Source organism: Acinonyx jubatus, chromosome A2, assembly GCF_027475565.1.
Source record: "Acinonyx jubatus isolate Ajub_Pintada_27869175 chromosome A2, VMU_Ajub_asm_v1.0, whole genome shotgun sequence".
Classification (NCBI taxonomy): Eukaryota; Metazoa; Chordata; class Mammalia; order Carnivora; family Felidae; genus Acinonyx; species Acinonyx jubatus.
In genome coordinates this window covers 113,751,511-113,778,263 of record NC_069383.1, presented here as the reverse complement: position 1 = coordinate 113,778,263, position 26,753 = coordinate 113,751,511, and the positions used below count along the sequence as shown (strand labels likewise).

The window sequence follows — 26,753 nt, the reverse complement described above, 5'->3', positions numbered from 1 at the left end:
CCCCTCCCTCGCTCACACTCTGTTTCTCTCAAAAATAAACATTACCAAAAAAAAAGAAAAGAAAAAAGAAAAGAACTGCTATAGTCATTCCCAACCACAATGAGAGAAGGGAGAGAAGCTAAAGTAAATTGCTTTTTTAAAACACCTATTATTAAAAAAATAAATAAATAAAAAATAAAAAAATAAAAAAAATTAAAAACCTATTATTATAGGTTATGTTAATAGAAGTATTGAAACTAGACCAAAAAGCATATACTAGATACTTACAAGACAATCTTGGCAAGGAAATGCTTGTTTGGCTCACATGAAATTTTAAAAATCTAGACATTTTACATAAAAATCCAGGATTCAGTTTGTCTTAAACAATCAGAAAATTTGACAAATCCAGCCCCATAGTCCCATGTGAAAGCAGAAACCAGGAGCCAGTGGCATGCTTGTAAATGGTAACAAGTGGCTGTGTTGGGAGGAAAAACCAAAAAAGCCCACATCTGTGGCTTTTGCCATGGTGTAAATACCCCCACCGTGGCTGAGGACAAGTGTCCAACATGAGGTCCCAGATGAGATGCACACAGCTGGCTCTCAGGAGCCAGCTCTGACAGTGACTGCAGCTAGATGGTGGCTGCCTCCTGGAAAGGGGTCAAGAGCTGTGTTCTCCAGGATTCCCTCCTCCCTAAGGTCTTACACTTGGCAGCTTCGTGCACTTGGCACCAGTCTGCCCTCCCACCCCCTGCTATTCCCTCCACCCCAAAGAACTCCAGATCAAAGCTGGTGGCAGTACCAGATACACTATACCCAGATCACACACAAAAATCATTGCTTAGGTCCCAGGGCACCAAATGGGTCAGTCAGTTCCATGTCCGATTTTAGCTCAAGTCATGATCTCAAGGTTCGTGAGTTCAAGCCCCGCACTGAGGAGCCAGGGGTGGCAGAGAAGACAGTGACTCCCAACGGTGAGTTTAGAAGACATACTCAACAAATGGCTGCAGGTGTGGGGCATGTGCGGAGAAGATCCTGATTAGGGCACCGATTCTCCAGATGCAGAGAGGGAAAGAGAGAACCCCCCAGGAGGGAGGAACATGCTGGGAAGCAAAGGGGACACTGAGGATGATGGGCATCAAATGAAAAAATAAGTAGTTCATCCAAGGAGTCTCAACTCTGACATTTTAAATTGAATTGCAACCGACATTAAAATTAGCTCATTATATTTTCATGCGTATTAAAGGAAAGTGTGGATGTCTAAAGACTGAGAAATATTGGGTTAAAAGAAACATAATAAACCATCCTCAAGTGGCTAAAGAGCTATTCAGTGGAAGAATCTATTTCCAACATCCATTATCCTAATTAACAAGCCATTATTTTCACCGGCAGAGATCCATTTCTAACATGTACTATGCTAATTTGAGTTGATATAAAAGCACAAAAACTAGCAGAGACATTTGTAGTAGCTATCTCTGGAGGGCAGCCCTTCTGACTGTATGCCAGGTGCTGACCCTGGGAGGCAACCTTTGATTAAAGTGGCTGACCACACCTAGAGTGTCTTAAGTTAGCACATAAATACTATCCCGCCTTATGTTTTATGAACCTTTTAAAAGTAAAATAAACTTTTGGGAGATGGTATTTTCAATGCCACTGTTCAGAAAAGGGAAATAATTGAAAGCACAAAGCATATTATTAGTGAATCCAACCTTTAGAAAGGGCAGTAAATTCAGTCCTTATTTTGAAAATCAAAAGGCTTGGGAACACGGAGTCAGAGGAGGCAGCTCCCCAAGACCACGTGATTCCCTGCCCTGGAGAATGTTGCACTCCCCACCCCAGCAACAGCTGCCACTCAGTTATTAACTGCACCTCTGACAATCCTGGCGTGGGACTGCATACGAAGGCACAGAAAGGAGAGACATAGGGCAAGTGTTTTGTTTTCTTTCGGTTTTTTACACTTTAATCTTGAATTCGGCATCCAACTTTTCCAAGCTTAATTTTTTCTCTAACACCTCCCACTCAGCCTACTGCAAAAGTTCTTGTTATAACCATCAGATTAAAATGTTTGGCAAACTATTATTATCAAGTGGAATACAGTACTCCTTTTGGTTTGTACATTATTAGTAGTAATAGTGACCATTGTAATGAGTCATTTTTGCTAGTGTTAAAAAAATTAATTCCTTAGAGACGAGCCTTTTACTACAGCAGTTACTTTACTACCAACAGAGATTTATAAAATGCCAACCACATGCCTCAAATGGCACATGCTTGGAATATGAAGTGGTGCGGAACAGGACCCTTGCCTTGATCAAGTCTAGGATCTAACAGACTCAAAGAACCTTAGGTCAGAGAGTGTGGCCACCCACCCACTGCCAACTCTCTTCTACAATGACTAAACAGTGGTTATCTCTTCTCCGCTTGAACACTTTAGCAATAAGGGATCTGTTACTCAGTGAGGCCACCCATGCCATCAGACCCTCTTAACTGAAAGACATTTACTAGAAAAGAAAGTCCCATATAAAGAGAAGTTCTGTGGGGCCCCTGGGTGGCTCAGCTGGTTAAGCGTACGACTCTTGATTTCGGCTCAGGTCATGATCTCATGGTTTGAGATGGAGCCCTGCAGACGGCTCTGCACTGACAGCGTGGAGCCTACCTGGGATTCTCTCTGTCCCTCTCTCTAATCCTCCCCCATTCATGCCGGTGCTCCCTCACTCTCTCTCAAAATACATAAGTAAACTTAAAAAAAAAAAAGTTCTGTGGCAGTGGGCATCTGAGTCATGGACACACAAGAGAAAGCACAGTTCCTGTGGTTCCTGAATACGTGCTACCACACATCCTAAATATTTCACTGATTACAGCTACTTAATACTTATGAAATGCTATTTCACTGGTTGGGAAACATTTTCCAAAGAAAAACCTCTTTGCTAACTTATTACTGGAGGTAGTAAAACAGAAGTTTTGTATGTATGTATGTATGTATGTATGTATATATATATATACACTTTCAATCATTCAGCAGTCAAGTCTTCAATGCCTTCCCTCTGAGAAGGCATACAGAGAAAAATTAAGGGCTTAAGCTTCAGAGTCCAGCTACTTGACTTCAAATCTCAGCACTGCCACATCACTTAAGGATCCTTATTTATTAGTATAATCAAGTACTGTAATTAGTATTCAAATTACTTAAAGTATGTAAGCCTCAGTTCCCTTCTCTAGAAAATGGGACTCATTAAAACACCTACTTAACAAGGTTTTCATGAGAACAAAACGAGGTAATACAGTGATTAAACTGAGGTCCACAGACAAAGCTCAGAGGTCTGTGACAATTTTTACTTGTGTTGTTATTTCAAACAGAGTCTTTTTAAAAATCTGACATAAGCAGGACCGCCTGGGTGGCTCAGTTAGGTAGAAACATGTGACTCTTACTCTCCAAGTCATGAGTTCAAGTCCCATACCAGACCTAGCGTTTACTTTAAAAAAAAGAAAATCTGGGGTTGGGGGACAAGAAATCTGACATAACCATATTCTGAATCAGACATCTACGATACAATCAGGTATACTGGCACATGATTTCAGAGATGTTTGCATTTCTTCCTAGTCTAATGAGAAAATGACAGAAATTAAGTCTAATATGAAATTGAAACATCTGCACTAGGAAAAACATCACCACCATCTGTGCAATGACGTATCTTCTTACAAGAGTGTGCAAAGATAAAAGTGGGGAGGAAACTGTATCAGAGGACACACAGCAGTACAGGCACCCTGACATTGAAGAATCAACCCCAGCATGGCAGCAGTATCATACTAGTGGAAGAGGCTTTAGTTGTAGCCCATTACTATCTACTGTATCATGCCTAACTTTTATGGCTATATTTAAATTATAAATTCATATTCTGGTTATGACATTGTACACGAACTAATGCATAAAGGTTTTACGCCTACTATTACGCTTATATATTTAAGTAACATTTTAATAAAGATAAGCATTTTGTGATTATGCAAGACAGTATTCTCATTTGTAGGAAACATATTACTTAGGAGTAAAGAGGCATGATACCTCCTACTCTCAGGTGTTTCAGGAAAAATAATCTGCATATACATATGTATATGTATAATATATGCATATAATATATGCACATATACATGAGAGAGACAGTGTCAAAGGAAATGGTACAAAATATAAATGGCTAATTTGGTTAAAGAATACATGATAGCCAAGGAATTACAGCACCTGACACTTAGGGGGATCTAGCCCCTCCTTAAAGATCCAGATCCAGAATTCCCCAAAGAATATTATTAGACCAATGACTCTCAGCTGGGAAGAGGGACCCACCATCAGAATCACCGAGTCAGGCATTTTCAGAATGCTTACAAACACCCGTTCTTCCTCTCTTTGGGAATCATTGCCACAGTAAGCTACTGTCATGGATGGAAATGTGTGGTATCCCTCTCAGGTGTTTTAAGATACCAAGAATAAAAATAACTAATGCAATAAAACAAAACCATCAAATTGGGCTACAAATGATCAGATGGGTGTCCTCTCCATCAGTGCCTATTGGGTAGGCTCAACAGTGTCAAGGTACAGTTAGGAGCACACTTTAGGGAACAAGATGGAGCTAATTAGATTTAACCAAAGGGGAGTAACCAGAATTTGAGCCCTGACTCTAAAATGTGGGAACAATATAGCCTGAGAACATGGAAGAAGTATGTCTAAACAGTCACGTTTGCTCACAACTGGTGTACCAAGACCTCCCGTCCTCTTGAAAGGAACTGATGATGTCATTCCTGTCTAGTCACCGATATATTCCAGCATGTCTGAATCCTCTGGCTCACTGTATTTTCATGACCCATGTGTTAGTCAAGTCTTCCCAGCACCTAAATGGAGGAGCCAGCAGCAAGTTTATCCAACAAAAGAGATATAAAGCAAATCATGTTTTTTCAAGTGCATTCATTAGTGAATCCTAAAGTCTATTTAATGAGTCATGACCCAACTTTCATAAAAACAAAGCAGAATATAAAGAACAGAACAGGCACATCTCCATGCACTCAGGGTAATTTCTGCTTCATGAAGCTTTTGTATCATTTATGTCAATATATCAGTACAATATAAATGCTTTTCTACCCTGTGCCATGGTCAGAAATGTTTGAAAGGTACCCTAACAGACGCTGGGAGGAAAAACAAGAGACTAAGAGGATAGAGGAAGAAAGAGACAGGAGCAGATCCAGCCAATATGCTCAAAGCAAAGTGGTGGCTAAAGCCCCTGTAACCTGTGCACACAGCAGCCAGTTACTATACTGATGCAGAGGCTGGTCAGGATCTTGCAGGAAGGAAATTTACCTGTGAAAACAGGACACGAGTGCAACTGATCATCATGTTATAATTAATCAGACAAGCTTTTTTTCCTTTTTAAGGCAAAATAGACTACAACCTATATACATGAAAATATCCCATGTATTGGGGGGGCATCAGTCCCCTCTAATAAGAAAAGCTTGTATTCCTGGCCATTCTTTACTTGGAAGGATTATGGTAATTTACACTTCATCATTCAGTCAACTTGCAGTGAACTTCACCAAGTGAGGAGTTCGTGAATTTCTAGGAGCAAGTGGGTGCAGCAGCAACCCCTACAAAGACTGGCTTGTGTTCCTGTTCTCCCCACTTCAATCACACCAACTTTATCCCATTTTTCCTGATCGTATGCACGCTCATCAGAGCGAATCCAAAGTGCTATCTCCTCCACCAAAATCCTCAAAACCAAAATTTCACAGTTCTTAAAATTATTTTTTTTATGTTTATTTATGAGAGAGAGAGAGCACGCACAAGCAGGGGAGGGACAGAGACAGAGGGACAGAGGATTGAAAGCAGGCTCCGCCCTGACAGCAGCAAGCCCAATGTGGGCCTGAACTCACTAACAGCAAGATCATGACCTGAGCCAAGGTGAGACACTCAACTAACTGAAGCACCCAGGTGCCCCTCAAAATTATTTTATTCTAAGTGAAGACGTCAGCAGATACAATATCTTCTCATCAGAAGCCACATGAACAAAATTACCAAAAATATTTTGTAAAAATCACAATAAAGTAAAGTATGTTAAAGACGCACCAAAGTGGGGGCGCCTGGGTAGCTCGGTGGGTTAAGCGTCTGACTTCGGCTCAGGTCATGATCTCACGGTTGGTAAGGTAGAGCCCCACATCGGGTTCTGTGCTGACAGCCCGGAGCCTGTTTCAGATTCTGTGTCTCCCTATCTCTCTGCTCCTCCCCTGCTTGCTCACTTGCTCGCTCGCTCTCTCAAAAATAAAGCAAAACATTAAAAAAAAATACATAAATTAAAAAAAAAAAAAAAAAAGACGCACCAAGGTGTTGTTTTAAACATCAGTGCTAATGTATCTTATCCTCAAATTTTGTTCAATTTTGACTACTAAAAATAAGCCTGGAAAAAGGTTGGGGTCGTCCCAGCACCAGCATTAATTACGACTGAAAGAAGAGATTCCTGCAGCACAGGGAAAAATGGGCAATCTCATGTTGTATTCTCATTAAGTACCTTCCAGGATTACCCTGGGTGCTGATTAAATCAATGTCTCATGAGCGGTGGAATGATTATTTTAAGTAAATGTATTCCTTCTAGGCCATCCAGATAAGTGACTATTGTGTGACTACAAAACCACCATTTCACTATTGACTTCAGCTCTACAGTGTACCATTGAGATATTTCTTCTATTCTCTGCTAGTAGACATAATGAAGCCTTAAGGCTATCAGGTATTACAGATCCAAGTCCTAATAGGTACTGTTCTCTTCAAAATACTCAAACAATAACATCTTCAAAAATGCCTAAGTTTTCAGTTCTCCATGAGCAAAAGAAAAGAGAATCATTTAGGTCACCTACAGGAGTTGGGAAACCGATCTCAAGTAGTAGAACATTTTTCTGTTTGTAATAAGACACCCAAATCAGATTACATACACAAGACTTTTTTAAATGTTGAGGAGAGTGCTAAATGTAAGAGCAATTTACAACAAAAGCTAAAATAGAACTAATCTGGGACAGAGAAAGCTGATTCAGGCTGAACAAGCCCAAGTAGGTCTTAAGAAATCTACTGGAAGACTCTGAACTTAATGCTCAACTTTGCCTATAAATAGAATAAATTTTCACATACTTACATGACTAGATAATAGAAAATACAATGAATGCCTGGTTTTTGAGCTCTGTGCTCCTGTGGGTGATGATGCACAGAGCATCATAGCAAAAAAGTTTCTCAAAAATGTTGCCTGATGTTAATAATAATGACTATAGACATCTTTGGACTTTTTCCCTCTTCTTTAAACGTAAAAAATGATCCTGAGTAACTGAAGTCATTCCAGAGGGATTCCAGAATCATGCCAGAGTCCAAAGAAGAATATTCCAGAATGAAGGCTACTCTGTAATCATTCTGGCCTTGTATATGCATATATCCTTACTCTGCAAATCATTAACAGATGTGTTGAACACAGGAAGAAAGAATTCCTCTCTCCCTTGGCATTATCATTCTATTTCTATCACCAAGTATGCCCAGTCTCCCCCTTCTATGCATTTTATAGCTGCAAGTGTCTATGTTCATAAGCTCCATAAAGGCAGTGGCTGTCCCTTGTTCATCTATGTGTGCCCCTTTTACATAAGAATTCAACCCTTGTTCATTGAACTGGTAACTATACAGGTCTTCTGCCTGAACACAGTGACCCTGAAGCTGGGCTCCAGAATCGAACCTGAGAAGGTAGGAGAAAAAGAGAAGACACCTTTACCCTCTACATCCAGGACACGAAGGGCAGCCTCAAGGTCATTACTTCCATTTTTCATTTGTATGAACACTATCTTGTTTTACTGATCCTAACTAAATGCGGGCATTATACAACAGAAATTTAAAATACTATCTAGGGGGACCTGAGTGGCTCAGTTGGTTAAGCATTCGACTTCACCTCAGGTCATGATCTCACAGGTCATGGGTTCAAGTCCTGCCTTGGGCTCGATGCTAACACCTCATAGCCTAGAGCCTACTTCAGTTTCTGTGTCTCCCTCTCGCTCTGCCCTTCCCCCACTCACTATTGGGCACGCGCGCGCTCTCTCTCTCTCTCTCTCTCTCAAAAATGAATAAACATTAAAAAAAAGTTTTGTAATACTAATAAAGTATAAAAATTTCTAAATTAACTATATTCATACTTAATGAACCTTGTAACTAGCTATTCAAGTCAGCAACGTGTACTGCAATCTTAGAGACATAAAGGAGCTTTTCATGCTTTTCAGCAATCTTAGATAAAAGCCCACAACCTGAGTTGCCTCTCCCTAACTTAGGGTCCCTAGGAATGATACATAACATCCCTGAGTTTCGATTTCTTTAGGAAGGGATAATTATACTACACCAATGGATAGTTATATCCACCCCCCCCCCAACAATCCAAAACCTAAATAAATGTAAATTATGCAAGAGGTTTAAAAAAAAAAAAAAAAACAAGCCTCTAATTGTTACCTCATCCAATCACTAGTTTAAAGATAACCTCGTGTGAGTGTTGGTGTTAGGAGAGGGTGGGAAGACCCAGGCACACTGATAATACACAGGACTAGAATAAGCCCAACCACAAGCCAACAAAACTGCCCAAAGTGAACAGATTATGGCAATCCCACCAGGAGCCAAGAGCTAAGATAGGCACTATCTATACAATAGCCCATTTAATCCTCACAAATACTTTGTAAGTGTTATTTCATGTTAGGAATGAGGAAACTGAGGCTTAGAAAAATAAAAGTCCTAGACAGTAAAAAGGCAGAGCTTACATTTTAAGGATATGCACTTTCCAGTTTGCCTATTCATTAAGACTTAAATTGGAAAGTAGTTCATCTTTAAGAATTTATAGTGTATACTGTATGCTAGCCAATTTGACAATACATTATATTTTTTAAAAATCTTTAAAGAACTCATCAAACTCAATACCCAAAAAGCAAATAATCCAGTGAAGAAATTGGCAAAAGACATGAACAGACACTTTTCCAAAGAAGACATCCAGATGACTAACAGACAGATGAAAAGATCTCAACATCACTCATTATCAGGAAAATACAAATCAAAACCACAGTGAGACACCACCTCACATTGGTCAGAATGGCTAAGATTATCAACTCAGGAAACAACAGATGTTGGTGAGGATGCGGAGAAAGGGGAACCCTTTTGCATTATTGGTGGGAATGCAAACTGGTGCAGCCACTCTGAAGAACAGTATGGAGGTTCCTCAAAAAATTAAAAATAGAACTACCCTATGACCCAGCAATTGCAATACTAGTTTTTATCCAAAGGATACAGAAATACGAAAATGCTGATTTGAAGAGGCACATATACCCCAATGTTTACAGCAGCTCTATCAATAATAACCAAAGTATGGAAAGAGCCCAAATGTCCATCAACTGATGAATGGATAAAGAAGATATAGTGTGTATGTGTGCATGTATGTGTATATAATGGAACATTACTCAGCAATCAAAAAGAAATAAATTTTGCCATTTGCAACAATATGGATGAAACTAGAATGTATGCTAAGCAAAATAAGTCCATCAGAGAAAGACAAATATCATATGATTTCACTCATATGTGGAATTTAAGAAACAAAACAGATAGGAAGGAAAAATAAGATAAAAACAGGGAGGCAAACCATAAGAGAATCTTAAATACAGAAAACAGGGCTGCTGAAGTGATGTTAGTGGGGGGATGGACTAAATGGGAGATGGGCAATAAGGAGGGCACTTGTTGGGATGAGCAATGGGTACCATACATAAGTGACAAATCACTAAATTCTACTCCTGAAACCATTATTACACTATATGTTAACTTGGATTTCAATAAAAAAAAATAAAAATTAAACAAAAAAAGAATTTAGAGTGTATAAAAGCTCAACCTTAGAAATTTTTTTGTTTTTAGCATTTTAGTGCTTAGAAAAAGAAAACTTGGTTCCCACAAAGAACAGTCACCCTTGCAAATACTGTTTGGCAAGCAATTTTAACTTTGAAAAAGAACTTACTTAAAAACTTAAATAAAAACTTACTAAAAACCCTAGGATGAGCAGGAAAACCACTTTAACACATTGTGGAATAACCTCATGGAGAACAATGTCATGTTCTTTTTCCTTTCACCTGTCCCCCACCACATTAGTGAATTTTCCCCCCAATATTTGCTGTTTCTCGCTCACGCAAATGGAATTTTCAAGACTATTTCCATCACATACATACGTGCAACCAATGACAGAAATGCTCTTGGATGATTTTTTCCACCTCTACTTCTCTCCTGGTCAATTTGTCTGTCAAGCAACACGTATTTATGTAAACTTCCAGAGTCCCTAAGTGTCTCTTAAGGACTATCTCCACTCAAGAGCTGGGAAGCCAGGAAGGACAGGACTTCCTCGAGTTAACCCTTGGAGCTGTGGTATCCAAAGATGACATTTACAAGACTTACATGTTCTAGCACTTGAAAATGAAAAGGAGAATACTAAGTTGTTCTGAGAACAACCAAAGTTAACTGCACATAACCATCAAACTGTGTGGAGAAACACGTGAGTCCATGATAATGCAGGAGACAAGAGGACACAGGTAAAAAGTGCTTTCAAACAGGTTCATGACTTACGTTTTTCATCATCAGCATGCACAAGAGACGCTGCCCTTGACAAAACATCCAATGGCGTCTCCATTCCTGGTTGGAGCCTAGACGGAAAAAAAAAGAGAGACAAAGAATAGAATTTAAAGAGAATTCAAAGGACTCCTTAAGAATTCTGGTAGTTAACAATTAGAATGATTCCCCCATGAAATGCAAATCACAATCCTGAGGATGAAAATCTTCCCAATCTGTGAAGAAATGCAGTGGATTTGGTTCAGGCACAAATAGAGGAAAGGGTTAAATTCCCTTCTGTGTACTAAGCTAAACCTTGCAGATTCCAGGAAACAGCTAGTGTTAGAACTAAAAGAAGGGATATTGTGAATATTCATGCCCATGTTATTTGTGCTTATAAATGTTTATGTGCGTGCATAAAAACATGCCCATTCAGACATACCAAGTAAAAAACAGCTTTGGAACAAAGGCTACTCTATGAACATAGTGGTACTACCAGTCTGAGATTTCTGTTGTGGTGGTGGTGGTTGTTGGTTTATTAGTTTTAACAAAAATGACTAAGCTCGAACCATTCTGTTCATTCACCTACTTAGCTGAGAGACTCTTTGTGACCTTGTCACTTAATATACTAAATGTACTAGTGAAAGGTCTGTGAATTCCAGGGGTGAGTTAAATGGTATTTGAAGTCCAATAAGAATCTTTATTTTAAAATGAGTTAAATGGCATTTTAACTTAAGTAGTATTCTAAGCCCAATATGTTTACCTTTCTTTAAAATTTTTTTTTATGTTTATTTTTGACAGAGAGAGAGAGACAGAGAGAGAGAGAGAGAGAGAGAGAGAGCGAGAGCGATAGCATGAGTGCGGGAGAGGCAGAGAGAGAGAGAGAGGGAGAGGGAAACACAGAATCTGAAGCAGGCTCCGGGCTCCGAGCCGTCAGCACAGAGCCCGACGTGGGGCTCGAACTCATGGACCGTCAGATCATGACCTGAGCCGAAGTCGGATGCAAACAGACTGAGCCACCCAGGCGCCCCTGTGTATCTTTATTTTAAAATATGTTTTGGGGAGCCTGGGTGGCTCAGTCAGTTAAGCATCTGACTTCAGCTCAGGTCATGATCTCACGGTTCGTGAGTTCGAGCCCCACAGTGGGCTCTGTGCTGACGGCTAGGAGCCCGGAGCCTGCTTCAGATTCTGTGTCTCCCTCTCTCTAACCCTCCCCTGCTCGCATTCTTTCTCAAAAATAAATAAACATTAACAAAACATTTTAAATATGTTTTGTGAGTACCCACTATTACCACCACCCATCACCAATTTATCTAGTGCCATGTTTTCTAATAAGCCTGGGTTTTATTTTTAATTGTTTTCTTAAATTACAGCATACATATAAAAGCAAAGACTGCAGAACATTTAAAGATGGTGGGTGGAAAACCTAGAAAATCAGGCCACCTCGCCCAATTTTTCTTTTCCAGATTACTTACACACACACACGCATACACAGGCACACATACACAATTACTGGGAAAACAGACATACTCTATTAGTTCAACTGAGAGAAATATCTTCTTAACTATACCCTTTAAAGACAGCAATGGAACACCTGCTTGGGATTCTCTCCCTCTGCTCCTACCCCGCTCACATGCCCACACTCTCTCAAAAAGATAAATTAATTAAAAAAGACACTCAGCATTTAATCAGACTTCTTCAATATTTACTGAGTAACTACTAGGTATGTGCCAGTTACAAGACATGGTGGATCAGCTTGCTTTATAATATTCGTATTTCAGGTCCCCAAAGAAACATCAAGTCTTGACTGGCAACGTAATTTCATTCAACAAACGTGAACTATGGGGACGCCTGGGTGGCTCAGTCAGTTAAGGGTCCAACAGCAGCTCAGGTCATGATCTCACTGTTGGCTTCTGAGCCTGAGCCCCACGTAGGGCTCTCTGCCCACAGAGCCCACTTCGGATCCCGTCTCCCTCTCTCTCTCTGCCCCTCCCCTGCTCATTCTCGCTTTCTCTCAAAAATAAATAAACATTAAAAAAAAATTATCTACTAGGTGCTGCCAAGGTAGGAAAAAAAAAAAAAAATCAAAGGCCAGTAGTTGTTTTCAAAGAGCTTTCAATCTGTACAGTAGACGTGCCTACAAGAAAGTAGTTTAAGGCAGTGTTTTCTAAAGTGTTTTGCACTATATGTTCATATTGTACAAGAAAAAATTTTTCTAGAAATAAGTTCAGGAAACACTGAAGTAAACCGAATTAAGCAGCTTCCTGTGCTTGGAATATACTGCTAGGCATTCCTCCTGCAGAGGCTCAGGCAGGCAGTGGGGGTATTTACCTCTGGATAGATGAAATCTCTCAAATTTCACTGGCCATTCATTTAACCTGAAACATCTCTTAGGGAACACTTAGGGAAATAATGGATTAAGGTAAAGTGTGCTAAGTGCCACAACAGTGGTATAAACAAAATCCTTTAGAAACACAGATGAATTCTGAAAGACTGTAGAGAAAACAGAACCATGAGCTGAACCTCTGAAGAATGGATAGAAAAGTTCTTCCAGAATGGAAGAACAAAAGGACAATCTATTCAGGAACAAGTTGCCCCAATCAGCTAGAAGACAAGAATAAAACGGGAATAGGAAGTTAGGAGACAGGGATGGGAGTTTCGATCGGGGCCACATTATGGAAGGACCGAGGGCTCTGACAAAAGTTGGGTTTGATTGTGTACGTGTTAGGGATCCACTGCAACCTCTGAGCAGAGAACTGACTTGGTCATCTACATATTCAATGAAAATTATTCTGATAGGACCATGTAGTCCCATTCTACAGAATGGGAAGCTAAAGACAGGGTAAACAATATCAAAGAGCTATGCAGAAGGTAATGAGGGGCACTGTTAAGGGAGCTGTGGGGACAGGAGAAAACCAGAGACAAACTGACAGGGTTTGGAAGGTCTCGAAATGTGAGAGGAGACAAAGACAAATACTGTTTAGTTTCTTATATGTGAAATCTAGAAGAAAAACAAATTAATCGAGACAGAGAACAGTTTGCTGGTTACAGGGTGGGGTAAGGAGGAGATAGGTGAAAGTGGTCGACAAAAATAAATCAATTGCTCATCAACACCAGAAATGGGGGCTGTCAGTCACTGCAAGAGCAGTGACATCATAAACCAGAGTTCATTTCTTCTTTTTCAGAGACAAGGGAAGAGGAGTAAAATCAAAAGAACAAAAGAAAATGTAATGGCATTCACATTCATAATTGTCTTGGTAAGATAGAAAAGATCACCTCCTGAGAGTAAGGATTTTTGAACTTGTTCAAAGAAGAAGAAAGGTTTGCTGAACTCCCAAGAACTCCGTCTTACCATCTTTATCTAAGCCAGTTTCCTATTCAGGCAAGATTTGGGCTTAAAGCCTTTTATTTGGATTACATAAATGCTGATAAGCATTCTACTCCATAATACAGAATTTAGACTCAAATTCCTTAATTTCCCCATGAAATTGAAGTTCTGAATGACCTTGCCTTCCTGATCACACACTCTTGACTCTCCGCCAGCAACGTGAAAATTCTAAACCCAAATAGATATCCATTAACAACACATGCCTTAAGTTATGCAAATTACAAGTGTTGTGCATAGAAGCAAAATATCAAAGCATAAAAACATCAAATAACACAAAGAAATAGATGCAGAATTTTAGCATCTAGGAGATTACATATTTAAATGTATTCAGATACTATGAATTCCAAACCTCCAAGCGACTTAACCTTCAAAGTAGGCAGATAAGAGATTAGGTGTTTAAGGTTCACCTGCAAGGCACCTGCCATCTGCTGCAACCTTATTAATGAAACCAATCAATTTTTATCACACAATTATTCTGAGTTCAGGGAAGTACTCAAGAGAAGAAAAGAGAAACAGAAGATAAGATCTCTGCTTTCAAGGAGTTACGTTCTTGTTTGTGAACATTAAGTATAAGGAATAAGATAACAGACAAATCTTTTAAGGGACTAGGATAACAAACAAATTTAAAAGAACGTAATAAAAGACAATATATAATTTAAAACCAAAATGTGTACTGTGTGATAAAAGAGAGATGAGCATCGGCTCAAAGCATATACCTTGCGAACATCTATTCTTTGGTTGGTGTGCACATATATGTGCCTCTAAAAGCCACTTCAAAGATTCCCTTCCCTAGTTTCTCTCCCTCAGGCTGTCAGGCTCCTCTCTGACTTCTCTTATTTACCAGATCACACCGCTGGAATACGTCCTGGGTGCAAGGACTCTGTCTTATCCTTACATGTTACAGTCATGTTGGATCAAAAGTCTCAGGAAAGGCACAGAGGCAGAATGAAAACCCGAGACATTCTCACAATGGAGAATCTTGGATAAGGAGCAGTAGAATCTAAGCAGGGTAAACATGATGTGGGTGGACAGAGGAAAAAGCAGAAGGCTAGCCAACCAGGTTCACACTGAACATAGCAGGAAACAGGCAGCAGCTATTAGTCCCTGAGCGAGCTGGTGATCTGATGTTAATGAGATTTTCATTTAGCAGTTCTGGGGAGGATGGTCTGACTTGATGAAGTCAAGTGAGAAGTCACTGGAAGCAGATCAGTCAGGAGGCTCCTCCAGGAACCAGGTGTGAGATAAGGGCAGTAGGGGCTGGTTCAGTAAAGGTGGGAGATGAGGTCTAGCAACTAGGCATTATCTAGCCACAAAAAAAACCTAAGCAAATAAAGGTGGAAGATAACAGTAATAAAATAAAAAAAAACTTATGGAAAAAAAAACTTCTGAATTTTACACCTTGTACAATATCCACAACCCCCCCCCCAAAAAAAAACCAATAAAACATGTTAGTAAAAAGTAAGGGGAGCTGGGGGGAAACAATGATTACAGTATTTGATGGAGGGCGACACAACACTGAGAGGCAAATTAGCAGATTGGTTATTTAAGAGGATGATCTTTGGACACCAACCTGGCTGAGTTTGAATTGGGCTCAGCCACTTCCTATCTGTGTATCCCTGGAAAATGACTTTACCTCTGTGTGTCTGTTTCCTCATCTGTAAAATGGGGATATGAATTAATATTACTCCCCTCATAGGGTGTTATGAGAAATGGATGGCCTTTATATGTATTAATATTTGTCAAAACTTTTCCAAACATATTAAATAAACTGCAAATGATGGTAAATGCATTGAAAAAAGGGTACTGACCACAACTTTACATGGCGATGCCTCTAAGATGGATGAAAGCTGACACCTGAAGGAGAGGAATTAGCCTTGTGAAGCACGGCAGGCAGGGAGGAGACAAAGAGCATTTGCAAAATACCCAAGACAGACCCACGCTGGGCATGGAGATGTGGAGGGAATGACCTCAGGGCAGGAAACAAGGGGGAGAGGACAGGAGGTGGTGGCAGGGAACTGGGCAAGGGCAGATCAAGCATACTCTGCAGGGTGTGACAAAGCTGAGATTTATTCTTCGTCAGTGCAAAGCCCACGAATAGTCTGAATGGTTTGAAACAGGGGAGAGAAATTCCTGGTTTATTCTGTATCCTTTATGAACCAAAAATCATCTGCTCCCTTTTGCCAAAGATTATGCAGCATCTAGAAAATAAAGCTAAGTACATCTCAATAACAGGTCCTCCTTTCTGTGACAGTTTTTACACTATAAAATCATGATAAGCAAAAATATAATCACTTGAAATGCTCAGGCCTGAAATGTAACCCCATTAAGGTGAGAAGAAGATGGTTCTGAAAAAAAACTTCAACTGCACCTGTAAAGGTATTCTACTGTACTGCAATCCACTTCTGGTCTATCCATTCACCTTCATTGGGGATTTTTGACAAATATGAACATAAGTCATCATGAATAGAACATACATTTTGTTTTGTTTTACAAGCAACGGTATTTTCTGACCCATATTCTTTTCTTTGGACTCCCTTATCGCCAATAATAACGCTCTTACAAATAGCTTAAGGTGCAGAATTAGAGAATAAGAGGTATCAATTCTAAAGCTACTAAAATTTAGGGACATTCAGTGCTAATGACAAGCTCAGCTATAAATTTGAATGCCATTATTTTGAACGTCCACAAAGAACTGTCCCTTTTTGATCAACAAGAGGACAAAAGCACCTGTCTCAGAAACAGAATTATGGGGCACACGGGTGGCTCAGTCAGTTAAGCATCCAACTCTTGGTTTCGTCTCAGGTCACAATCTCACAGTTTCGTGGGGTCGAGCCCCACGTCCAGCTCTGTGCTGATAGCAGAGAGCCTGCTTGGGATTCTGTCTCCCTCTCTCTCTGCCCTCCCGCCATTCATGCTGTCTCTCTCTCAAAATAAATAAACTTTAAAAAAAATTAAAGAAATAGAATTACAAGATGTATTCAAATTTTTTTTCTAGGCAAAAGAACAGAATTTCAAGATATGTTATGCAAATGTTCTAAGGAGATTTCCCACATGAAAGTTACAGCACCAGGACTATCTCACTCCATGGTTCTTCCAGGAACAGTGGCCTAACTACAGTATAATTAAGGAAAGAGTATGAGAACATGAAGCAACCGTCCTGGCTAGGGGTGGAAGCCAGTAGAGGTGGGAAGAAGCACATTCAAACCTCCTGATGTTCCTGCCACACTGTCACTTTCCCAAAAAAACAGAAACAGGAAGACAGCACTATCCTGGGTACTGATGGCATCTCCAGTTTCCAGATGCACACTATTCAGTATCTCTAATTCCTGTTGGCCCTGTTCCATCCCTCTATCCCCTGCAATCAGAGCCACTTCCTGGGATAATCTAAACCAGCCTTGGCTAATAAAGTACAACTGGAGCACAAGCCTACAAGTATGAACTCTCACACCACAGCACGAGGTATGTGACCCTTTTGCCCATCAAGAATTTAGAGGCTTTGAGTCTCTCCTATTTCCGTTAGAACTATATACAGACATTACAGAAAAGGAAAAGGCACCTCACTGCCCTGAAGCAATATCACACTGTGGTCGATCTGATGAGCAGTCTGTCCAGTAGGAAGGATAACCGAAATGAAATTTCAGACCAAATTATCACCAGATCCAGACAGCCACGGGCAAGCATGGCTTTGGGCACATCAAGAAGGTGAGCATTCCCCTTCTGATTCTTCTCCACAGTGTGTCCAATTGATGCCCCCCACCCCAGCTTCTTGCAACACATAATCTTCCTGTTAACATCCAATTCTCAGACCATCCCTCTATGTTCTTGCTGAAAATATCTCTCATTTGTGTAATCCTTTTTTTTTCTTCTCAACACTTTGCCATCTGTTACATCAATACAGCCAGAACTTTAGTGGCACAAAACCTAAGTTCGAGCCCTACTTTAACACTTTCACTCAGTCAGTTTCCTTCTAGGCTCTGCTCTACAGAGCTAACACTAATTGTGTGGGCCATTTCACCTCTCCAGGCTCAAGTTTCCTCACTTAGAATAGCAGTAATGTTGCCTCCTGCATATGGTCACAGACTTGGCGTGTGGATTCAAGGATACAACGTTACTGAAAATGCCCTGTAAATTCAATTGAGAAATATATGTCAGCCTCAAACAGCCACCACCATCTTAAGGTTGTAGGGCACACATTTTTCCAAAGCACACTCATGTAAATTACTTCATTGGATTCTCACTGCAACTTGGCCAAACAAGATTATTCATATTCTCCTACAGATGAAAACCCAAAGTGCCAAGAATCTAAGTGACTTCCAGAAGAAGCTAAGACTAGAATCCAAGTCCCCTGACTCACCATCCAATGCTATTTTTACTCCACTTAAGCTGATTTTCATAAAGACTTTTGAAGAAAAGCAGTTACTTATTTTTAGTTTAAGTTACATCCCTTCCCCCCACCCCCGCCCAAAAAACCTTCCATCATCAATCAAGGCAAGACTTGTAGTCTATGTTCTTTCCCTACACCTTGAGATACATCAGGCAATAACCTGACAGTTTCTCAAGTAAGCAAAGGGAAACAAATCCTCCCCTCTTGCAAACGCGAAAACGCTGCCATATTATACTTTCTTTGAACAGAGCTGAGCACAGAGTCACGCGAATAGTAACCAAGCCAGGTGAGAAAATGCTCGCAGAAGATGTTCTGAAAGTAGAGCAAAGCAACACTGTCAATAGCTGCAGCCGTAGGTTCCTGGGGCCAATGCAACACGGCCTGTAAACATAGGCCCTCAAACCTTCAGGCTCCAAGAACAGGCTCAGTATTAGGAAGGATGGCTTCTACTCAGTCACGCTCAAGAAAACCTGTTGTCTGAGTTACGATGGATAACGGTTAGGGATCAGTGAATGGTATTTTCAAATGTTCACCTAATTGTTTGTGTTTCTCACCACCTTGAATGGTACACCACATTACTAAATAGAGGCCAGCCCTTATTCAAAATACTCTTTCAAAAGTCATACTACTGAAAGAGCATGAACAGATGGATCCTGTGCTAGGCCAGCGTTCCTTACTGAGGCATATCCCTGGCATGAATACTCGATCCATACTCCATACTAAGTACAATGTCAGGACGTGGCCGCCCTCTGCTTACATACAACTCACTTCTACACATACCCTCTCCTGAAAATGTATCTGAAGGCCAAATATATTAAATCTGAATATACTTACATGCTCTATGCCCACTTCCAGAGAATTGAAAATATATGTGCATAAAATCCCTCGTTAGGCTGCTTTCAGGTGCTTGCCAACCTCAAGCATAACCCCCAGAATATAAGAGTCAGCTGGTGGCAGTCCTTCCAGTGTCCTAGAAAGCTATAAAACTTGCTTAGTTGGGACAGTTCTGTACCCTTCCCATAATGAATGACATCATGCCCCTCCTGTGAAAGGAGACAGTCTGTAGGTTGGGCAGCCATCCATCTCTCATCCTCCAAAGTAGGATTTGTGAGATGTTGGAATTAAGTAATCCCAGGTGCGCGCCATCAATTCGGCCCTGCCTACTGCTCATCACCACCTCTGATCGTTTCCCAGGGGAATGAAATCCCAGCCAGCTTAGGTGGAATAAAAGGTACCACTCTGGATGGAAACTCCCAAATGAATGCTTGACTCAACCACCTCCGGTCTTCCGATACTAAAATGACCCAAGTCTTGACTCTACGGACCTCCTTAACTACCCCTCCCCCAGGGGTGTGGTGTGTTAGGGATGTGCTATTCAGTCATCCTGATGACCCAGCAACACAAGCTAACAAACACTGCTACTGTGCAGTAACTAGATCCTCAGTTCCTGTTCTACAGTTTGGTATCAATGTCAGCCATGCACAGGCAGTATGAAAGCTGACCATGTGCCCGCTGAGGGCCAGCTATGTAAGCCTAATGCTGCAAAACTAAACTTAGGTTACAGCATATTTCCTTTTATGCAAGGCTGCCTGATGCTGGGGTAAAATTCTCACTGCTGGCTGAAGTTCACACATCTCTCTCAAGGGTCCCCTAGAAACTGTATGGTGGGCCCACATTAACACCACTGTTGTCAGGAAAAGATAAGAAAATTCAAGTGTGGACATTTCGTTCAGATGACCAATTCCCACCATTTTTCGACACTGCTGTCAAATAAAACTGAACTATCCTTTTCTTTCTCATGTTTAGGCTCTTGTGAATCTGTCTCTTCATTCCCAAGTCCTCAGCCTTCTATAGCACTGCATATGAAATAAAGGAAACACGTCATCATTTTTAGTTTACTCTGGATATGCTTGTTCTTGCCGTTTCTCTTATTTGGATACTTAGAATTTCCTATTCACAAGCCCTCAGGTGCCTGTCCTCTCAGAATGAGAGGACACCCAAGAATGAGAAACGTGAATTTGCATCAAAGTCCAAATTGGCAAACTTCCCATAACACCCAGGTCTAACTATATACACTGGTCCAAAATCTCAACTCAGCCTATTAAAGCCTAGATAGAGCCTTCTAACCCATGACACATTCTGTCGTTAGGAAGCACTCTAGTTACCAGCATCAGTAAACATGCTTTCTCATTATTCACAGCAGTCACGCTCGCTAAGGTGTCCAATAACACTGAACTCGTGAACATGAACCACTGCTCCTAGGGGAAGTACAAAGTTAGGTTCCTTCAAGCCGCTGGTTACATTTCTGTCAATTGATCAATACATCATCTTGTTTCATGAGTGTTTCTGTTTAAAGACATCTTATTTGAGATCTATTATCGATTCATTAACATTGAGTTCATGGCCAACAGCACTACAATTCATGCCTGAAGGAAGCTTATCTAATGCACACATTTTCCACACATATTTTTCCTGAAGGCACATCACAGCCTTCTGGCTCTTGGGAACCCTGGACAGCACTTCAGCACTATGCTTAGGGGCCATTGTAAGCAGCAAAAACACCAACAGAAAGCCCCCAAATGAGAAACATGGGGCACAAAAGAGACCACAAGTAAGAGTACAGTATGAGAGCTGAAACAAGTCAGAGTCTTGCCTTGTTTGACCTCACCTGGGGATGCACACTTGGGGAGACTCAAATTTTTCACCACTCTGTGCATGTGCATGGATGACAGAGACAGTGCTGCAAGTTTGAATTTGAGGTTACAAATAACTTTTAGTGAGTAGATAAACTCACAAATTCGAGGATGGGCTGTATCTGGTTATTGGACCTGAGGTATGAGACAGAGTATATTCCATAAGATTCTCCTCCTTTGCAAAGGAACTGTCATACTGCATCCCAGGTAGCAAGAATTTTTCTGGTTTCAGCACCTCCTACTTACACTCCACCTTTCCTACCTTGGCAATTTATACTATCAAAATTTGGCGGTCCAATTTCTTTCTTTCTTTCAAAGTTTATTTATTTACTTTGAGAGAGAGTGAAAGTGCACAGGAGCAGACAAAGAGGAAAAGAGAGAGAATCCCAAGCAGGCTCCTTACTGACAGTGCTGAACCCAACACAAGGCTCATGACCTGAGCTGAAACCAAGAGTCCAGATACTCAACCAGCTCAACCAACTGAGCCACCCAGGCACCCCGGCAGTCCCAATTGCTAAGCAGTTGTTGTTGCTATCGTCATTTTAACATGGACATATTCTAAATGGCTACAGACTGTTGGCAGCATTCCTTCCCTTTTCTTGTCTATTAGGATCTCACATATCAATGTCATTACCTTTAGATGGGATCCCTAAAACAATCACAAATGAGCTTCAGTTAACACAACTTGCACAAACTTAACACAAAAAAAAAAACTTCCTTTCACCAGGTTCTGCAACAGCTTATCTAATTAACATACGCCAAAATCCAGACTTGACATGTTAAGATTGCACACTGTCATAATTTTAGTCACATTAAATATTTCCCAATGTATGTGACTTTTACCTCCTGAATTTACAACTCCTATTGTTTTATTAAGTCATACTCAAAGGTGCAAAACAACTTTTAAGATAGCTATTTTACTTATTTTTTTTTTTTAACGTTTATGTATTTTTGAAGGGGGGGGGGGGGAGGAAAGGCAGAGAAAGAGGGAGACACAGAATCACAAGGAGGCTCTGAGCTGTTAGCACACAAGCTGTGAGATCATGACCTGAGCCGAAGTCAGCTGCTTGTGTATCTGGCTGTTTTCATCACCAGTCTTACTCAGAGGCTTTCTTCCACATGCTTTTGCAGCCATTGTCTTATGTGAGCTTTCATAAATGAACATCTGAGGCCATTATGAGGCAGGAATGCAGGTGTGATTCTGGCCTTTTGCAGAAGAGCAAAAAGAGACATGGAGAGGCTAAGTGGCTTAGCTCAGAATCACACAAAAGAACCAACTGCAGAACCCAGATCTGGTGCAGTGCTTGTCCCCACATGGCTGTCCCTACTCTCAAAGAGCAGTTAATTAAGGTGTACATTTCCATTCATTAAAAATGTTATTTGTGGGGTGCCTGGGTGGCTCAGTGGGTTAAGCTTTCAACTTCCGCTCAGGTCATGATCTTGTGGTTCGTGGGTTCCAGTCCCACGTATGGCTCTGTGCTGACAACTCAGAGCCTGGAGCCTGCTTCAGATTCTGTGTCTCCCTCTCTGTCCCTCCCCCGCTTGTGCACACGCACTCTCTCTCAAAAAATAAACATTAAGAATAATTTTTTAATGTTATTTGTATTTCTTAATGTAATATGTGAGTCAAAATCATTTTATTTTTAATTTTTTTCCACGTTTGTTTATTTTCAAGAGAAAGAGAGCATGAGTGGGGGAGGGGCAGAGAAAGAGGGAAACATAGAACCCTAAAGCAGGCTGCAGGCTCCAGGCTCTGAGCTGTCAGCACAGAGCCTGACACAGCCCGAGCTCCTGAACTGTGAGATCATGACCTGAGCCGAAGTTGGATGCTTAACCGACTGAGCCACCCAGGTGTCCCTTTTACTTATCATTTTAATAAGGCAAACTAGAAACTGCACAGCAAAACTATCCAGGAAGGAACCTAGAAAAGACACAAAGTAAAATCTTCCTCTGGATTTGTTCTGGCAACCATCAGAGGCTGGCAACAAGGCTGACTCCATAAGCAGTTAAAAGGAATTTCCCATTACAGAACTCATAAAACAGAACATCTGAAAGTAAAAGTTTTGGTTTCACAATGATCAAGTCTGTAAGTGAACTAGTCAGGTAAACTCACAGTTCTAAATCAGCTGGGGGAAGTGGCAACCACTGTGGTTAAGAAGCTCTCTGAAATCCTCAAAGACTTTTGTAAATAACATAATACCAACTACTTTTCAAGCATATTATTTCCTGTAATTCCTGAACCTCTGTGATGTATTGGATCGATACTATTACCCTCTTACAGAGGAGAATCAAATACAAAGGTTAAGTAGAGGTAACCTTTTCTGGTCACAAACTTAGGTGACTTAGGTGACACAGATTGGACTTAAAGTCATGTCTCCAGAAATAAGCAAGAGCTGTTTTCACTACAACATTCACAGTTTGGGAATGTAGTCCATGGTTATTTATAACAGAATTATCTTAATTGTATTGTGTTTTGGTCAACATAAAAATTAGTTTGCATTCCCCTTCCAAATGGAAAGCAAAAAGCAAGCTGCCCCAGAGTGTGACAAAACCAGTGGCAGGGGAAATCAGCCTGGGATTAATATTTTGCCAAAATTAAATAACAATTTGAGAGGTTTACATCATTTCAACCATGGGGGAGATGATTTTCAGCCAGATGTAAGAGGAAACACACAGAAGAAAACAAACACAAAATCGTGTCTTGAGTATACAACAAACTTCTAAAGTATTTCTAAACCCATTAAAGTTAAGGCATTAAGATTTAGAGACGATAATAAACTTGTTCCAAGATCGCGTCATCAGTACAGCCTTAAGGCACTGACCCTAAAGCTCTTTCAACTACACACGCTACCCTTCACAGTGCTGCGCAGCAAGGAGGAAAAACAATGAACATCTCAAGGTGGTGGAGTAGAGCAAAGAGTTAAAGTGTGGTATGTTAAAATGGCATGCAAAACTAACCTTCGAATACTAATAGGAAAACTATCATTTTAGTTTTGTCTTTGAACGTTCAGAGGAAACAAATGGTCAAGGTAGGCTGGGGTTTAGAAACAGATTTGTAAAATCTGCAAACTGAGAGCACCTTTCAGAGAGAGCAACCAGCTGCTGATAAAAACTAGAAGAGCAGCCTCCACTCCCCGCCCCCGGGCTGCTGGTTCTTATTAACCACAGAGAAGGAAATACAACCAGCAAAAACATACAGCACCAATGATCAAAGTGAAACCGATTTTTTTTAATTATCTAGCTTAAATAGACGAATATATGTCAATAAAATGCATAGACTAAGTAGCGCCAACAAGCACTGTCATCCTAACCTAAGACATTTCAACGTCTCAGTGTCAGGAATCAAAGAAGACTTTAAGCAAAAAAGAAAAAAAAAAGGAAAGACCTTTGCTTTTCGGCGAGGCCTGCACTCGGTGCTGGAAGAGTGTGCCGTTTTGTTTTGAGGAGGAGCAGGCAATATAGGAAGAGAAAAGCGAGACCCATCCCAGCGGCCCATCCTCAGCCTCTTCCCGCAGTCGTACACCCAGCCCTCCGGTGCCGCTGGCCAGGACCAAGGGTCTACAGGGCTCCGGGCCCCCTTCCCGGCCCCGTGCCTCGCATTCCCAGGACGCCTTCCTCTCGGGACCCCTCCAGGAACCGGACCTCCCTTTGAGAGCCCTGGAGCTTCGGCTCCCCACTGGGAGCCTCAAGTTGCCCCGCGAGAACCAGCCGCCTCCTCCCTTCCGGAGGACGCCCTCAGGGCAGCTCCAAGTCAGCCCACCCGGGAGTCCCCCCGCAGGCCGGCCCCTCGCGGGCCCGGTTCTCCCGCACTCACCGCCGGGCGGCTCTGGGCTCGCCCGCCTCGGGCCGGCCGGGCCCCGTGGGGGGCGGGGGCGGGCGTGGAGGCGGGACCGCCGAGCGCGCGGGGCGCACTCCGGGGGCGCGCTGACGCACAGGCGCGCTCACGCCCGCGCTCCCGCACCGACTCCCCCGCTGCACGCCCACACGCACACGCGGGCGGCGCGCGCCAGGCCGACTCCGCGGCGGACGCGAGCGCGGAAGCGCGAGGAATCCCTGGAATGAGGCGCCGCCCGCCCGCCCTCAGCCCCGCTCCGCCGGGCTCCGCCTGGCCCGCCAGAACACGCCCCCCGGACACGCCCCTCCTACCGAGCAGGTGGGCGGCAGAGCCCAGGTGAGCCGGCTGGGAAGCGGGGGCGGGGCCCCGCGCGCCAGGGAGAGGCTTGTTTCCCCTCCCCCCTCCCGCCGCACGCCCCGCGGCCGCTCGCACCTACCCGGCGGGCGCCGACGCGCTCGGGCGGGGGACGCCTGCTGCAGGCCTGGAGCGGCGCTGGGCCCCCGGAGGAGGCGCCAGTTCCCGAGGGCGCGAGGACCCGGCATCTCACGCATATCTCTACCCCCGAAAGGCCCAGCCAGTGGAACTCACCTTCGGTGTACACGCACCAACGAACCTTTCGTGGCGCCCAGGTGCCTGCTGCTCTGGGCCAGGCACGTTCCCCACACGCACACAGTGGACCCACGCACCCAGCGCACACAGTACACGTGACACCGACATCCACGGTCTAGCCTTACTCCACACCCACTGGGTCTGCTGCCCCTTCCCCGCCACGCACATACAGCAAGTGCCAGAGTATTTGAGCCAGACCCGCAGCACCTACGCGGTGCTCGGCTTCAGACCCGCACGCTTCCCCTTCCTCCAGCGGCAGCCCCTGGAAGGGTGTACGACTTCTCCAGCGCCCGGAGGTCGGCGCTCACACCCGGCTCGCCCGCGAGACCTCAGCGCACGCGGGGGACTCCCGTCCCCGGGACGCGGACCTGGACCGCTGCCTCACTTTCTCGTTACCCACACACCCCAGCCACACTGCCCAGACAGGCCGGCGGCCACACGTACCTGCAGGTACAGGTCGCACTTGCTTGGGGAAGTGTATACTCAGGTGCCTTAGGATCAGAACGGCCGCTGCAGTCCGGGGCACTCTGACGCGGCTCGGTTTCCTCCCATTACAGCATTTTACACTCCTCCACTCACTCTCCACTTCACACACACACACACACACGCACGCACACACACTCACGCCCCAGGCGCTCGGCAGCGTCTTTCCTCCCCCTCCCTCGCCCGGAGGAGGAAGTCCTAGTAAATGAAAACAGTGTGGAAGGGAGGGAGCAGAGGAGGAAGGGAGGGAGGTCGGGGTGGAAAGAGCCCCCTCCAGCCGCTCACACAGCAGTGTTTGCTGTGTTTGGCAAACTCCTGGAGTCCACAACCCAGGCTGTTCTGAAATGCGCCCGGGGAGGGGCAGAGGGGAGGAGGTGAAACATTTCTAATTGGTGCAGGTTCTTATTACAGCAGCAGCGTAGACATGTGACCACGAAAAGAAAAGCCCTGTCTTTAATTTTTTCCTGTCATTCTCTAGAGATTTGGTGGTGGGGGGTAGGAGGGGTGGAGGCCTAATACTCCGGTCCCCGGCAGCCCTTGCCCCATTGTTTTCTCATACTGCCACAATTAAGAAAACATTTGCTTAACATATCCAGCCGCTAACTTCATAAAATAAATAGCCAGAGACTGGACTTCCTCTGGTTTGCTTTAAATGGCTTCATGTTGCTCGCCTCCTGGCTGTTTTCAAACCTTAGTCGTTATTTGGAGCTCCTACTATAGGGCTTTCTCTGGGAGAAGGCTCCGCTGAGAGGCAAAGATAACAGTAAAAACAAATA

General features: G+C 42.7%; 1 protein-coding gene across 2 annotated transcripts in view; it reads right to left on the bottom strand.

Moving 5' to 3' along the window:
* VGLL4 (vestigial like family member 4) overlaps positions 1–26,076 on the bottom strand; it is a 166,590-nt gene extending 140,514 nt beyond the window's left edge. Inside the window, exons 1-2 of one of the 2 annotated variants that reach the window (XM_053218941.1) lie at positions 25,939–26,076; positions 10,604–10,680 (exon numbers count right to left, since the gene is read on the bottom strand). In XM_053218941.1, coding sequence (XP_053074916.1) covers positions 10,604–10,667 — 64 coding nt within the window. In that variant the 5' untranslated portion in view covers positions 10,668–10,680; positions 25,939–26,076. Of the gene's footprint in view, positions 1–10,603; positions 10,681–24,864; positions 25,029–25,938 lie in introns of those variants that run through there. The other variant, XM_027042657.2, reaches the window with a different exon arrangement.
* Positions 26,077–26,753: the final 677 nt, after the last annotated feature.